The 13,643-nt window shown below is 43.0% G+C and overlaps 1 protein-coding gene across 1 annotated transcript; it reads right to left on the bottom strand.

The window, feature by feature from the left end:
* Positions 1-1,232: 1,232 nt before the first annotated feature.
* LOC101068660 (desmoglein-3-like) lies at positions 1,233-9,777 on the bottom strand. The gene is made up of 12 exons (XM_029828340.1): positions 9,574-9,777; positions 8,294-8,432; positions 7,135-7,304; positions 6,724-6,858; positions 6,409-6,594; positions 5,842-6,314; positions 5,364-5,509; positions 4,653-4,874; positions 4,129-4,368; positions 3,769-3,902; positions 3,002-3,295; positions 1,233-2,922 (listed from the first exon to the last, which is right to left on the bottom strand). The coding sequence occupies exons 1-12, from the start codon at positions 9,775-9,777 to the stop codon at positions 1,981-1,983; spliced, it is 3,285 nt and encodes a 1,094-aa protein (XP_029684200.1). The 3' UTR covers positions 1,233-1,980.
* Positions 9,778-13,643: the final 3,866 nt, after the last annotated feature.

The raw sequence follows: 13,643 nt of genomic DNA, 5'->3' as shown, positions 1-13,643 counted from the left end.
ACTGGTTCAGGTATGTGGATGACACCTGGGTCAAAATTCAAATACAAGAATTGGAAGCGTTCTCCGATCACCTCAACAAAACAGACGAGCATGTAAAATTCACCCGGGAAGAGGTAAAAGGAAACAGTCTGGCCTTTCTGGACTGCGCAGTCAAGATCACTGAGGACAGAAATCTCACCATCGAAGTCTACAGAAAACCTACACACACTGACCAGTACCTCCAGTTTGACTCTCACCACCCACTGGAACACAAGTTGGGAGTGATCAGAACTCTCCAACACCGGGCCAGGGAAATACCCACCACATCCCAAGGCAGAAAGAAGGAACAGAACCACATTAAGACAGCTCTCAAAACATGTGGCTACCCAGACTGGGCCTTCACCAAAACCTCAAGAAAGCAAGACCTCAGCAAAGGAGAGGAGGAGAGAAACAAACGCCGCAGCGTTTCCATCCCCTACCTGTCTGGAGTCTCGGAGAAGTTTAGGAGGATCCTCCAGAAACACGACATACCGGTTCATTTCAAACCCAGCAACACCCTCAGACAGAGGTTAGTACACCCAAAGGACAAGACACCAAGACCCAAACAAAGTAATGTTGTTTATGCTGTACAGTGCCAGGAGGAATGCAAGGAACTGTACATTGGGGAAACCAAACAACCTCTACACAGAAGAATGGCACAACACAGACGTGCCACCTCTTCGGGTCAGGATTCAGCAGTCCACTTACACTTAAAGGAGAGTGGGCACTCCTTCGAGGACAGCCAAGTACGGATACTGGCCAGAGAAGACCGCTGGTTCGAAAGGGGGGTCAAGGAAGCTATCCATGTTAAATTGGAGAAACCATCCTTAAACAGGGGTGGTGGCCTGAGGCACTTCCTATCACCCACATACAATGCAGTCCTCCACTCCTTCCAACAGCAAAACAAACATTCACACCATTCCAAGAGACCCAGTGACTCATCACCATGTGACCCAGCAGACAAAGGGGAGACATCTCAACAGAAACTAGGTCAACGACCCGACCAACGACCCTGCTAACGACTCTCAGGTGACCACCCAGATCATTAGCATGCAAATGGTCCAGGGGCTATATATTCTCAAGCTCTCTCCCCAGCGATTTCAGAACTGAAGAAGCCTTCTGGATAGAAGGCGAAACGTCTTCAAGAGAAGAAACCCAGTCCAGTTGACAGAGAAAACTACCTTGGATATACTGTACATCAACCCTCCAAATCCCAGTTTTACAGTGCCTTTCATACGCGGATAAACAATCTACACCCACAAAAAACTGGTGCTCAACTAACAAACATCACAACATCACAACTAAAGCACACATGTGTTTAAAGGTCTGGCCTAGCTTCTGTAATCACTCCATTATCATTAAATCTCCATTAACTGTTAGTTTTTCCATCAACAATACCTCCTCCAAACTGCCACTGTGGTCGAGGGTTCCACTTTATATCATGAGCTTCTTCTTACTTGCAGATAATAATATGTTAAGTGTTACATATCCTGTTTTAACTATGTAGCAAGAGGTGCTGTGCACTGTGTTTTACATTTATTTACATTCTTCCTCTGTTACTTGTTTCACTTGTTGAGTCTTCACAGCTGCTTCTATAGGTTCTTTTGATACTCAACTCCACTTTGATGCAGATCTCCTTGCTGTCTTTGTTCTGGTCTTTACTGTGATGTAGTGGAAGTTCTGGTGTGAGATTTGTGTAATTATTTGTATTTTCTCGTTGCATAAGCGACCTCAGCAACGAAACCCTGGATGACCATATCTTCTTTATATCAGCTCCCCCATTAACATATTCTAATAGTGACCTCTTCAGTGAATCAGATTTACATGTGTGTGTGAAACACTGTCAATCTATTTGTTGGTACTCTGATTTTCATTGCCCAGCCTGTGTGGCCGACTGGACATATGCTTGTATATTCCCTTCTGGTTTTAGATATAGTTTTCTCTGACAAAAGAAAAGCAACTCTACTCAGGCTGCTGGTCTTTACTCTCCTGAGGAGGGGCAGCTTTCTTTACTGGGATAGCACATATGTGCAAGGTACCCCAGGATGGTACTGGATCCTTCTGTGCTACACCTGAACTTTTATTGGCAACTAATGAGCCAACAAAATTAGGTTTACCATCTGGATTTGGCACCACAATCTTCCAGCCTTTGACAGAGCCTGAGCTCTGAGCCATACCTGGGCTCACTGGAAGCACCAGGGTAGGGCTTGTTGGAATCGCGCGGCTCTCAAGGTTTTTGCTGTGCTCAGATCCTTTGATAACAATCCCACATGCTGAACCTTTTACTGGTCCAGGGGGATTCTTGGAGTCATGCACCACAGAAACACCTGGAAAATTAGCCCTGGGGGCTTCATCTGCAAGTAGCACCATATTCTGAATTGGTGGTTGGACCACATACTGCACAGGGTGCAGGACAGTACTAGTAGTGTAGTAAAATGGCTGCTGCTGTAGTAACACTGTCTGTGACTGAGGAAGCAAAGCAGCCATTTGACTGTCGTTACAGGAATGTTTGATGGTGGCGGTTTTAGTGTGAGGAAGTTTCATTGAGGTTGGGGAGGTGCTTAGATTATTGACAGATGATTTGGAGATGAGAGACATTGAAATTAACGTCTCTTTTCTCCCATCAATTTGCATCGTCTCAACAACAGACTCAAGTTGTGGCTGAACAGTTTGGTCACGGCGTGTCAGGGTTTCTACAGATAGAGTAGTTGTGAATGGTAATGGTTTTTCTGGTGGAGAACAGATTTCTGCCAGAGTTTTGAACTTCATCCCAATGTCGTCAAGGAACTGCAAGTCATCCTGAGAGTCCAGGAGGCTGCAGCTGCTGACCGAGCCTGCCGAGGAGCCCTGGCCATCAAAGTGAAATTCCAACAGTCCATCTACTGGCATAGCCCACTGAGCTCTCTGGGACAAAGGGCAAATACTGGCGTCAGTATCTCTGAGGCAGCCTCAAACCGTTGTGCATGTAAGGTTATTACTGTACCTGCGTGTAGTAATCCTTCAGGAAAGCATCAGACAAAGCTATATCTTCAAAAAGAGTTGTGGTTGTGCCAAGCACCTGTGTTCTGCTGAGAATGTTGCCCTGCAGGAGTGACTGATCTGAAAACCCAAGGACACTGTTGAAGATCTCCTGGGTTTCCTGAAATTTGGATTCCATAGACTCTTTGTGGAATGTTGAGGTCTCATAAGTTTCAATTATCTTAGAAGGAACTGTCTTGAAATTTGCTGCTGATCCCATCTCAGTTGTCATGACAGGAATGCTCTTAAGTGGTACTTCCTTCAGAAACAAGAGAACATTGTTAGATCTGAAGAGAGCATGGTAGTAGCAGCAGGATGGGGATAATCAGCAGTACCACTATCTATCTATCTATCTATCTATCTATCTATCTATCTATCTATCTATCTATCTATCTATCTATCTATCTATCTATCTATCTATCTATCTATCTATCTATCTATCTATCTATCTATCTATCTATCTATCTGGGAAAACAAAATTAATAATTAATTAAAAAATAATTAAAAAAAATAGTAATATGTAAAATTAATAATGTATAACATTGGCAATGCTTTTTTAAATAAGACTTATTTTTCACAACTCAGGATCAGAAATGTAAGTCTTTCCACACTGTATTAATTCAAAGCATAGCTCTTTTGTACAGTAATATTCATCTTTGGACACAAGCAGGTTCTGGTCATGAAACATTTGGAAATCCACTCTAACCTAATTGGACAGTTATAAAACCCCACCTCATCTTTGCCGTTGCCCTCTGTGTGGTATGATATGAGGTGTTGTTTGGCCTCAAATGGCAAATCAGTGAATTGGTCTGGAAAGATGGTGTTTGCTCCTCCACACTGGCAGAACAGCAGCAGCAGAGGGAGGACTGTAGGAAAAGAGATCAAATCAACATCCTAGTTGAGGAACATGTCCTCCTTCTGGAAGTTTTTTTGTCAAATATAGACAAAAAGCTTTTATATCGGGCTAATTTTGGGTAGTTGACAGTCACACTGGACAAGTCACCAGCTGTCGATGAAACAAGCATTTACACCTAAAGTCAGCTTAGGCTCACCAGTGTAATAATATTACACAGTCACAAATGAACAACTCACGCAACAGTAGACCCAAAGCCAGGAGCAGCAGGCCGATAGCTGCAGCTGACAGCTCAGACGATGAAGTCACCCTTCTGTCTGGCCTGAAGCGACACATGTCGGAGTCCACACATGTACAAACATGGAGGGTGAATACCTCGTCGACTGGGCAGGAGAGACCTTGAGCATCTGAAACCATCACCTGCAGCTTGTAAATACCAGGCCACAGATTCTCACGAGAATGGAGAGCAGCCGTCGTACCTAAATAAGGTCAAAAGACCTGTCAGCAAACCCAGTCCCATTGTAACGGACTAATGTCACCTATGTAAAGTACAGTTCTTGCCCTATCAAAACATCATATCTCTCTTGCCAAAGTATTGAGGTACATTATCTTTGTGACTTGCATAATCTCAAACAGATGCCACAAATACATTTAGAAACCACATGCCCAGGTCTAAATGTCAACATTGGATATCAACCTTGAATATTTGCATAGATACACAAACTCAGGAGAAAGCTCCAGCACAGTTAATGTGCTGTTTTACCATTGATGACTTCAATGTCCCAGCTGCCTTGAGAGCCCTCTGGGTCAATTGTGAACGTGAACGGAGCAGCATTGGGGTTAGCATCTTCATCCAAAGCAGTGACGTACACAGTCTTCTTATCAGCACACAGACTGCTGTGGGTGCTGGTCAGGGTCGGACAGTGGTCATTGGAGTCTGTGACCTTGATGCCAATGGTTCCTGTAGCTGTTACTGATTGATCCTCTGAGGATGACAACAGCCGATAGGGTCACGCTCTAAGCATTCCCCAATGTGTTTAATGTGTGAGGAATCAATGCTTTGCTATATTTAACTTCTGAAATGTTTTAGGAACGCCATGCTGTTAGTAGCTACGTGATGCAATCAGGCATGAATGGTCTCGCAAAGCTCAAGCAAAGTCAGCATATGATTGCATTAGAGAGATAACATAAGAACAATTTGAGACTCTCTTATGTAGTGACAATGTTGACCACCTCTTAACAGTTACCACCCATACAAACTGGTTTGAGCTGTTCAGTCAAAGATGACAGGTGAGAGTTCATAAATTACCTGTACAACTATGCAATTATGACTGCCATCCAACTCAGGTACAGGTAATAAATCAGACATTTACGACTTTTTCATAACTAAGGTTGCTTGTATATAATGCTGGCAGGAGGGAAAAAAATAAAGTGACAAAAAGCTTTTAGACGCAAGTGTTGTCATCTGTCTTACCTTTAGATACAGCCACAATTTTGGCGATATAAGTTCCGTTCACCACGAATGGTGACTCTCTGTCTGGTTTCTTGTTGAGTTTAATTTCAGCGGTGTCTTCATCAATAGTAAACCAGTTATCTGGTCTATCAGAGGCTTTGGCATACCTAAGGTCCAATAATTACAGTGAGTAAAAACAGGAATGTAGAAGCTGAAATGAAGCACACTGAACCAGAAGTTTATGTTAAAGTTGTTGCTTTGAAAAGAGGTTGTTTAGTTGCTCCCAGTTTTTGAAGCATTTCAAGCATTGCCAGATTATGTTTCCTGCTAATCAACTAAATTAGGATCACTAGAACTCCAACAATATTGGAGTTTAGATGAATGAAAGTAATCTACTTTTGACAAGAACATTTTCGTTAAATAGTGAACAATACAGCTGCCATTTCATCACACCAATGTTGACAACACAACTATCACTACGGTCGGTCTGATGACTAACCGGACATTTTCAGCAGGTTTTCCAGTGTCAGGATCTACAGCAGCTAAGACTGTGATGATCCCGTCCTCAGGTTGATCATATGGATCTTCTGTAACAGGAACTTCATTGAACTGGGGTACGAAGGCAGGATCTTCTGGCACATTATTTACTGCTATCATAATGGAATAACGTTTTCCCTTTGGTTCTGATTCAGGTTCAACTCCACCAGCATTTATGTCAAGATCTATATTTGCCTCTGGGTGAAGTCCTGCACTCAGATCCACTCCTGGGCCTTGCACACCAGCATGACCTTCTATATGTAATCCTACCTCTGCTGATGCACCCCCATCAGGGCCAGCTTCAGGTGCCAGAGGTTCCCCCTCTCCAACTTTAACCCCCACATCCATCACCACTGCATCACCCTTTATAAAAGGAGCCACATTCCTAATGAGCAGGGAGAGCTCAAGATTCTGGACTTCCTCAAAATCTACAGGCTGTGGAAAATACAGCAATACAAGACACTGAAATCAAACAGTGCACAAAACCATTATGCTGTCATTGTATCTGAAAAGATATGACTGGTGATACCTTTATCAGCTTCAGGATGCCCTCATTAGAGTTTTCATCTGTTTCAATACTAAAGAGATTGTCTTCGTTCCCTTTAAGGATTACAAAAACAGCACGCCAGTTGTCGGTGTGTTCAAGGTCCAGATCCAGAGCTTGTATTCTCAACACAACTACATCATGAATATTTTCATCCACTGAGCCAGTGTACTGTAGAAAACAAGCCCCATTATGAACAGTAGTTCACTCCAAATGTAAAGTCATGATATGGATGGATGAGACTGGTGTGTGTTCGGGTGTGTGCTCATACTGTAGGTGTGTGTTTCGTATAACTCAAACCTCAGACTGCTCCAAAGTGGGGATGTTGTCATTGATGTCAAGAACTCTGATCTCTATGGTTCCTGACCCCTTCAGCCCTCCTGCGGCTCCTCCCAGATCCACTCCTTGGATGACTAGTCTATAAAAGTCAATAGTCTGTTGAGGAGAAACCAGCAGAGGATCCTATGTTGAATCTCACGAGGTATCAGTCAAGGTATCAAACTTGCTGTCCAATAGTCCTATTTAGTGATGAAATAGTTTACGAGAAAAATGGGTGATGACATGGCTTTGTGTTTTTAAAACTATCTTATAAAGACAATGTCTTGTGAATATGGACGCAACTTTGAAATGGACAAATATCCATGGCAACCACACAGCACGACTACAGACCAGTCAGAGTGAAGCATATGTGAAGAAACACACGTGCTTCACCTCTCTGTCCAGTGTTGACTCCTTCACATAGAGTTTTCCCGTCTTTTCATCAATTTGGAACATTTCACCAATGCCTTCCGGCTCCTGGCTCATAATTCTATAGGAGAGCTGTGAGTTAATAGTTCCAGGCTGGTCATTATCTCTGCCCTCGATCTGCATAACGAAGGTACCTAAAGTGGAGGAAGAGAAGTCAAAACATCTTAGAAAAACATTTTTTGTTGAGATTAATGAAGATCTGTCTGTCCGTCTTTTTATTCCAGGGCTTAAATTTGAATTTATATACAGTAGCATCTGTTACAATCAAAATTGTTTCTAGGTGCTTTACAGAATCCCAGGGCCTGACCCCCAACAAGCAACAGTAGCAAGGAAAAACTCCCCTTTTAAGAGGAAGAAACCTTGGGCAGGTCCAGAATCATGTAGTGGGACCATCCTGCTGATGGCTGGCTGAATAGAGTGGGAGGAAAGGGGGAGAAGGGGGAGGACCGGTAGAGGAGAGATTAGTGAGAGATCAGGGAAATACAGTGGGTCAGCAGGGTCAGAGATCTTTAGGTCAGCATACAGCTATGAAGGCAGCGATACGTGTAGAATGTTACAGAGAGGAGAGGAGAGGAGAGGAGAGGAGAGGAGAGGAGAGGAGAGGAGAGGAGAGGAGAGGAGAGGAGAGGAGAGGAGAGGAGAGGAGAGGCAGCCATGACCCAGCAGGGTTCCAGCAGCCTTGTGATCAGGTGATCATGTTTGTGGACCACGGCAACCTCGGCCTCTAGCAGCATAACTAAGACATTAACCTAATAATTAGACGACCCTCTAAATATGATCATTACGTCTAGGATAATAACTGAGAATTCTTCACTTCTCAGCCCAGTCCTCTACAGACAGAGGTACCACCCCCAACTGGGATGTAAACGATAGTATATATGGTTTTCAATGGGTCCTTGATCTCCGTGTCACTTTTTTCCAGCATCCCTGGACCTCAACCGGTAGGACTTAGGTACAGCCTGAATGTCTGTCTAGATGGTTTTATCATACCACCTGATTTTGTCAGATTCTTGCACTTGTTTGATCATCATCACAAGTTAAATTCAGTTTTGTTCAATGAATGGTTAGCAGGATTGTTTTGTGATCACCACCGGCTGACTTGGTGTTAACAGTGCTGCTGTACCTTCTTTGCTGGCTTCTGAGACGTTACCAGAATGTAGCTCAAAGTGGGGAGCGTTGTCATTCATGTCCAATATTGTGACAGTCAGTGGGATTTCAGCCTCTGCTAAAGTCCCATCAGTGTGCTTAGCTACTCCTGTTAACTACATGGAATACACAAACACATGAGAAAGAGCTGCAGGGTTATTATATTCTACAAGGAACCACTGAGGAATCAAGGTATTCATTAACAATAAAAAACAATTCTAGTTAAATGTTTGTTCTCAAATGTTAATTGTTCTTAAAAGGGCAATAAGCAGAATTGATCATTTTTAGACAGAAGGAATGAAAAAAATCAGAATGTGAAGATTTCAAGCTGTAATTTGCGTATATTTATGTGTTGGTCTCCAGCTCTTTGGTTCCAGATGCACCTTTGTTTTGGTCTACAGGCACAACAGCAAGCCGAGCACCTAAAAAAGAATTCTTAGTGCCCCTTTAAACTCAATCTCAATCTCAATCTTTATTTATATAGCGTCTTTTACAATCAAAAATTGTTTCAAGGCGCTTTCCAGAATCCCAGGGCCTAACCCAAGACAATCAACAGTGGCAAGGAAAAACTCCCCTTTAACAGGAAGAAACCTTGAGCAGGACCAGGCTCATGTAGGGGAACCCTCCTGCTGATGAGGAGAGGAGAGGAGAGGCGAGGAGAGGAGAGGAGAGGAGAGGAGAGGAGAGGAGAGGAGAGGAGAGGAGAGGAGAGGAGAGGAGAGGAGAGGAGAGGAGAGGAGAGGAGAGGAGAGGAGAGGAGAGGAGAGGAGAGGAGACCATGACCCAGTGGGCTGACAGAGGCCTTTCAGCCATGTTGAATGAGTAGTTAGGGTTTGTTTACCAGAAGGGGAAGAGTGAACTGCAGGTGGTATGGTTTTAGACATGGTACCTGGTTGGAGCCCTTTGTTCCTACATCAACCCAGATACTATTAAACCATAACTGTTATTTACATACTTGTGTATTTATGAAAACATTGATTTAGATCATTATAATTGATAGATATTGTAATAATTGTGTGATGGATGGATGGATGGATGGATGGATGGATGGATGGATGGATGGATGGATGGATGGATGGAGGCTTAACTCAAGAAAAAAGCTCAAACACTGCGCATGTCAGCGGAGGCAGTGAGGACTGACTGAATCCTTGTCCAAACCTCTCATTAATCTTTGTGTAAATCGATCAGAACTTGTTCTCCGGGTTTCATTTGAAAAAGTTCTAGTCATTTGGAAAAGATGCACATGAATTCACTCACATTGAAAAATGGGTATCTTTCACGGTCCACGATATCAGTGGTGCGCACAAATCCAGTGACGTGGTCCACCACAAAGAGGTTTACGGGGGGCTTGTTGGCTCCAGGTCCAGTGAGATAATACTCCACCTTTTCCTTTCTGTCCTTATCTGAACGGATCTGACAGCACATCAACAACAGGTTGGTCACTGGGAAGATATGGATCATTTCCCACAGGGACACCAGATTAGAAGGATTCCTGAACTGTAACCTGCCGGAAGCTGAAATGGTGACTGGTTTCTGAACCGGCTACACTGTTTGTGAAATTCCTGTTTCCGGCTTTTCAAAAAACGGTTGGGATTATTAGATTTATAGAAAATAGTAAGTACAGATGTATTTGATAACAGATGTATTTGGGTATGAAGTCGTGTTGATTGATTCTGGTTAATGCGTCTTGACACTTCAAAGTACAGTATTTCAAGGTTGCATGTTTTGTATTCATGTAAGAATAGCGCCCTTTATAGGCAGAAACTCGGCTATTACATTCATCAATTTGCTATTGGCTGAGATTGAGGCTGATGGCATTTTGGCCAACATATCTGAGCTACCAGTGCTGTTAGAGTCGCTCTTGGTGTCTGTAATAGATTAGCAACGGTGAAACGGTGTCTGTAATAGATTAGCAGAGCAGCAGCAGCAACAGCAGAAAAGGCAGCAACAGAGCAGCAGCAGAGAAGCAACAGCAGCAGTCTCTGCCTGTGTTTAAAGGTGAAAGTGATGGTGAATACTCACCACAGCCAGCACCAACAGAAGAAGCAGACTCGCTGCTGCAGAGGAGGGAGCCATGAGCCACCAGATCCTGCAGTATTCACAGGTGTGAGGATGATCAGGTGTCCCAGCAGGGGAACGTCAGAAGCCTTAAATAACGCAGGACACACCTATGTCAACTCAGCCCACCCCCAATAAATGTACTGATGTTTCTCAAACGTGTGTCTGCTCACTGTATGTTTTCAGATACGCCTGAGGAGCCTCCAGGAACATGTGACCCGACTCACAGACAGGCAGAACACAACGCAACTTTTAATTATACCTGCACTTCTAAAGTGTTCAACTCTGGTCAACTTTGGTGAATTTGTCATTTCCTTTGATTTTTCTTACTTGACTATTTAACCTGTTAAATCAGAGCAAACATGGAGCTCTTTTAAGTATTTTTATTCACGGAAATATTACAGATCGAAGCATTGTGGCCCAACGGGACACTTTCTTGAATTGGTTTTTCCTTCCCATAACTGGCAACATCACACTGCTATAAAACTATTTCTGAGCAGCGACAAATTTAAGTTTTTCTTGGGTGTCATCGGTAGTGAAAATGCCCTTGATCATCGGGTTTATGAGCGGAAGTGCTGAAACCACGATCACTGCAGACACGAGAGAAGAGCAGGAGCCTCTCCTGGTTGTGCTGCAACTGATCACAGCACTCAAATAAAAATGATCATTCATCAGTTAGTATTGTATGATTTTATAATATACTATGATGAAATAACAATATTCTGCTCTTTTCTGAAGGTGTATGTTTTCTACAAAGTCTCTCCAATTAACTGTTTACCTTCTTCAGAAATGAAGAAACCTTCTGGATAGAAGGCAAAATGTCTTCAAAAGAGAAGAAAAACTGTCCAGTTGACACAGAAAACTACCTTGGATGTTTGTCTGTATATTTAGATCACACTTTTATGTAGTTTCATTTATCCAAGTTTTGGTTTAAATTCTATAGTTTATTTGCTTGTATTTGTTGGTATTTGGTGTCTCCAAAAGTGTCTTTAAGTCAGAATGTGACCGCTGATTGCATCAGTCATGTTGAAGGTCGCCCTCGTGTGGTCAAGACTGAGAAGACGCCCTTTTTGAACCCTGAACACGCACTGTGCGTTGAAATCTGAAATCTGAGTCCACCCAATAATGTGACCAGCAGGAAGTGACCCAGTTGTGTCTCTACATGCTGGGCAGCACTTGGTGGTCTGGAGGCTCCACAGTTGCTCTCTCTTAAAAATGAACACAAATGTAACATAAGAAGAAAGTCATATACATTTTTAATCCATAAACCAGAGCCTTGCAGCATTTCTGGCACTTTACAGTTCACCTCAAAGGTCATGTTGGACCTCCCAGATCACCTAGGCCAAAAACACACTATATATATGGAAAATGATGCTAAGAGCTATACAGCCATGATTTCATCATTCAATAAATATATTCTTTGAAGATAAAAGCAGGCATGCAAATGAAGATAATTAACTGTCATTCAGCAGCAGTTACACTAACACAGAGGTCCTACTAATGTCCCGCTCATGTACATCCAGTTCTTTACAATCTTTGGTGTAACATGTGCATCTCTCCTTAGGTCACATAGAAGTGAATATTGCAGTTGTCAGGAGGGGTTTGAACGCAGGTACATTGACTATGGATCCACAGCAAGCAGGCGAAATTTAAGGCAGGTGTGAACATTGATCACAATGAGAGAAGACGGCAAACAACAGTCTGAGGCGCCTGAGTGTGTGTATTTGTGTGTGTGTGTGTGTGTGTGTGTGTGTGTGTGTGTGTGTGTGTGTGTGTGTGTGCATGTGCGTGCAGGATCTGCCACAGTGAGCTCTTGCGAAAACAGAGAAGCGGAAATAAAAGAAAATGCCATTCAGAAGAGCATTGACGTTCACTTGAAGTTTAAGGAATTTTGATGGCCAGTAGTCAGTTAGTATCCTTCAACACATAAACCAACCAACTCATAGCTTCAACCACACCCTTGATCTAGTTCCTACTTACGGTGTTGAGGTAGAACATGTGTCAGTGTTCCCTCAGAACCCACTCCTGTCAGATCATGTTTTGATTACTTTTACATTTATGATTAACGATTCTTCTATGCTCAGAGCACAGTCTTACTATATGTCTTTCAGATAATGCTGTACCTAAGTATAAGGAAGCAATTCCTGTGCTAATCCCAGGACCACTGTATGCTTCTACAGGGATCAGTCATAATAATCTTAGCCCTGCCGAGATCGACTCTTTTGCTGAAGGTGCAGCAGCCTCACTGAGAATTACGCTTGATTCTGTTGCCCACCTGAAAAAGAAAAGAGTAAATCAGAGGATGTGTGCCCCGTGGTATAATTCACACATTAGGCCCCTCAAGCAGGAGGTGCAAAGAGTAGAATGGAAGTGGTATTCTTGTAAAGTAGATTGCTACCATTTAGCCTGGAAAGACTGTCTGGCAGTTTATAGAAAGGCCCTTAGTAATGCTAGAACAGCTTATTTTTCTTCTCTAATTGAAGAAAACCAGAATAACCCCAGATTTCTTTTTAGCGCTGTGGCCAAATTAACCAAGAGTCACAGTGTTTTAGATCCACGTATCCCTTCTTCCCTTAGTGATGAAGACTTCATGAGCTTCTTCACTGATAAAGCTTCTTCACTAGCTATCAAAGAAAAAGCTAACCAGGCCATCCGAACAACTGGACCATCACCAGATGTGCTGACTGTGGGAACATACAGGGTCTCCAACGAGCCCTTAAAGTCCTTCAGCCCTATATATTTTTCTGAGACATCTTCGCTAATTTAGAAATCTAAGTCCAACACTTGTCTTTTAGATCCCAACACACCTGTTGAATGATGTTTTACCATTGATAGGCAGTTCTGTCCTGGACCAGATCAATTGTTCTTTAGTGACAGGTTATGTACCCCGGTCCTACAAGGTGGCAGTGATTAAGCCGTTGCTTAAAAAACCATCACTGGATCCTGATGTCTTAGCAAATTATAGGCCGATATCCAACCTTCCTTTTATCTCTAAAATTCTTGAGAAGGTTATGGTGACTCAGTTACTGGAGCGCCTGCAGAGAAACAGCCTGTTTGAGATGTTTCAGTCAGGCTTTAGAGCTCACCACAGCACAGAAACAGCACTTATTAAAGTTACTAAGGAGCTTCTGATAGCTTCAGATCATGGACTGGTTTCTATGCTGGTTCTGCTGGACCTCAGTGCTGCTTTTGATACAGTTGATCACAGCATCCTGTTACAGAGACCGGAACATGTGATTGGGATTAAAGAGACAGCACTAGACTGGTTT

The sequence above is a fragment of the Takifugu rubripes genome, chromosome 20 (genome assembly GCF_901000725.2).
Source record: "Takifugu rubripes chromosome 20, fTakRub1.2, whole genome shotgun sequence".
Lineage (NCBI taxonomy): Eukaryota > Metazoa > Chordata > Actinopteri > Tetraodontiformes > Tetraodontidae > Takifugu > Takifugu rubripes.
The sequence above is the reverse complement of the archived record's forward strand: the minus strand, read 5'-3'. Positions and strand labels throughout refer to the sequence as shown.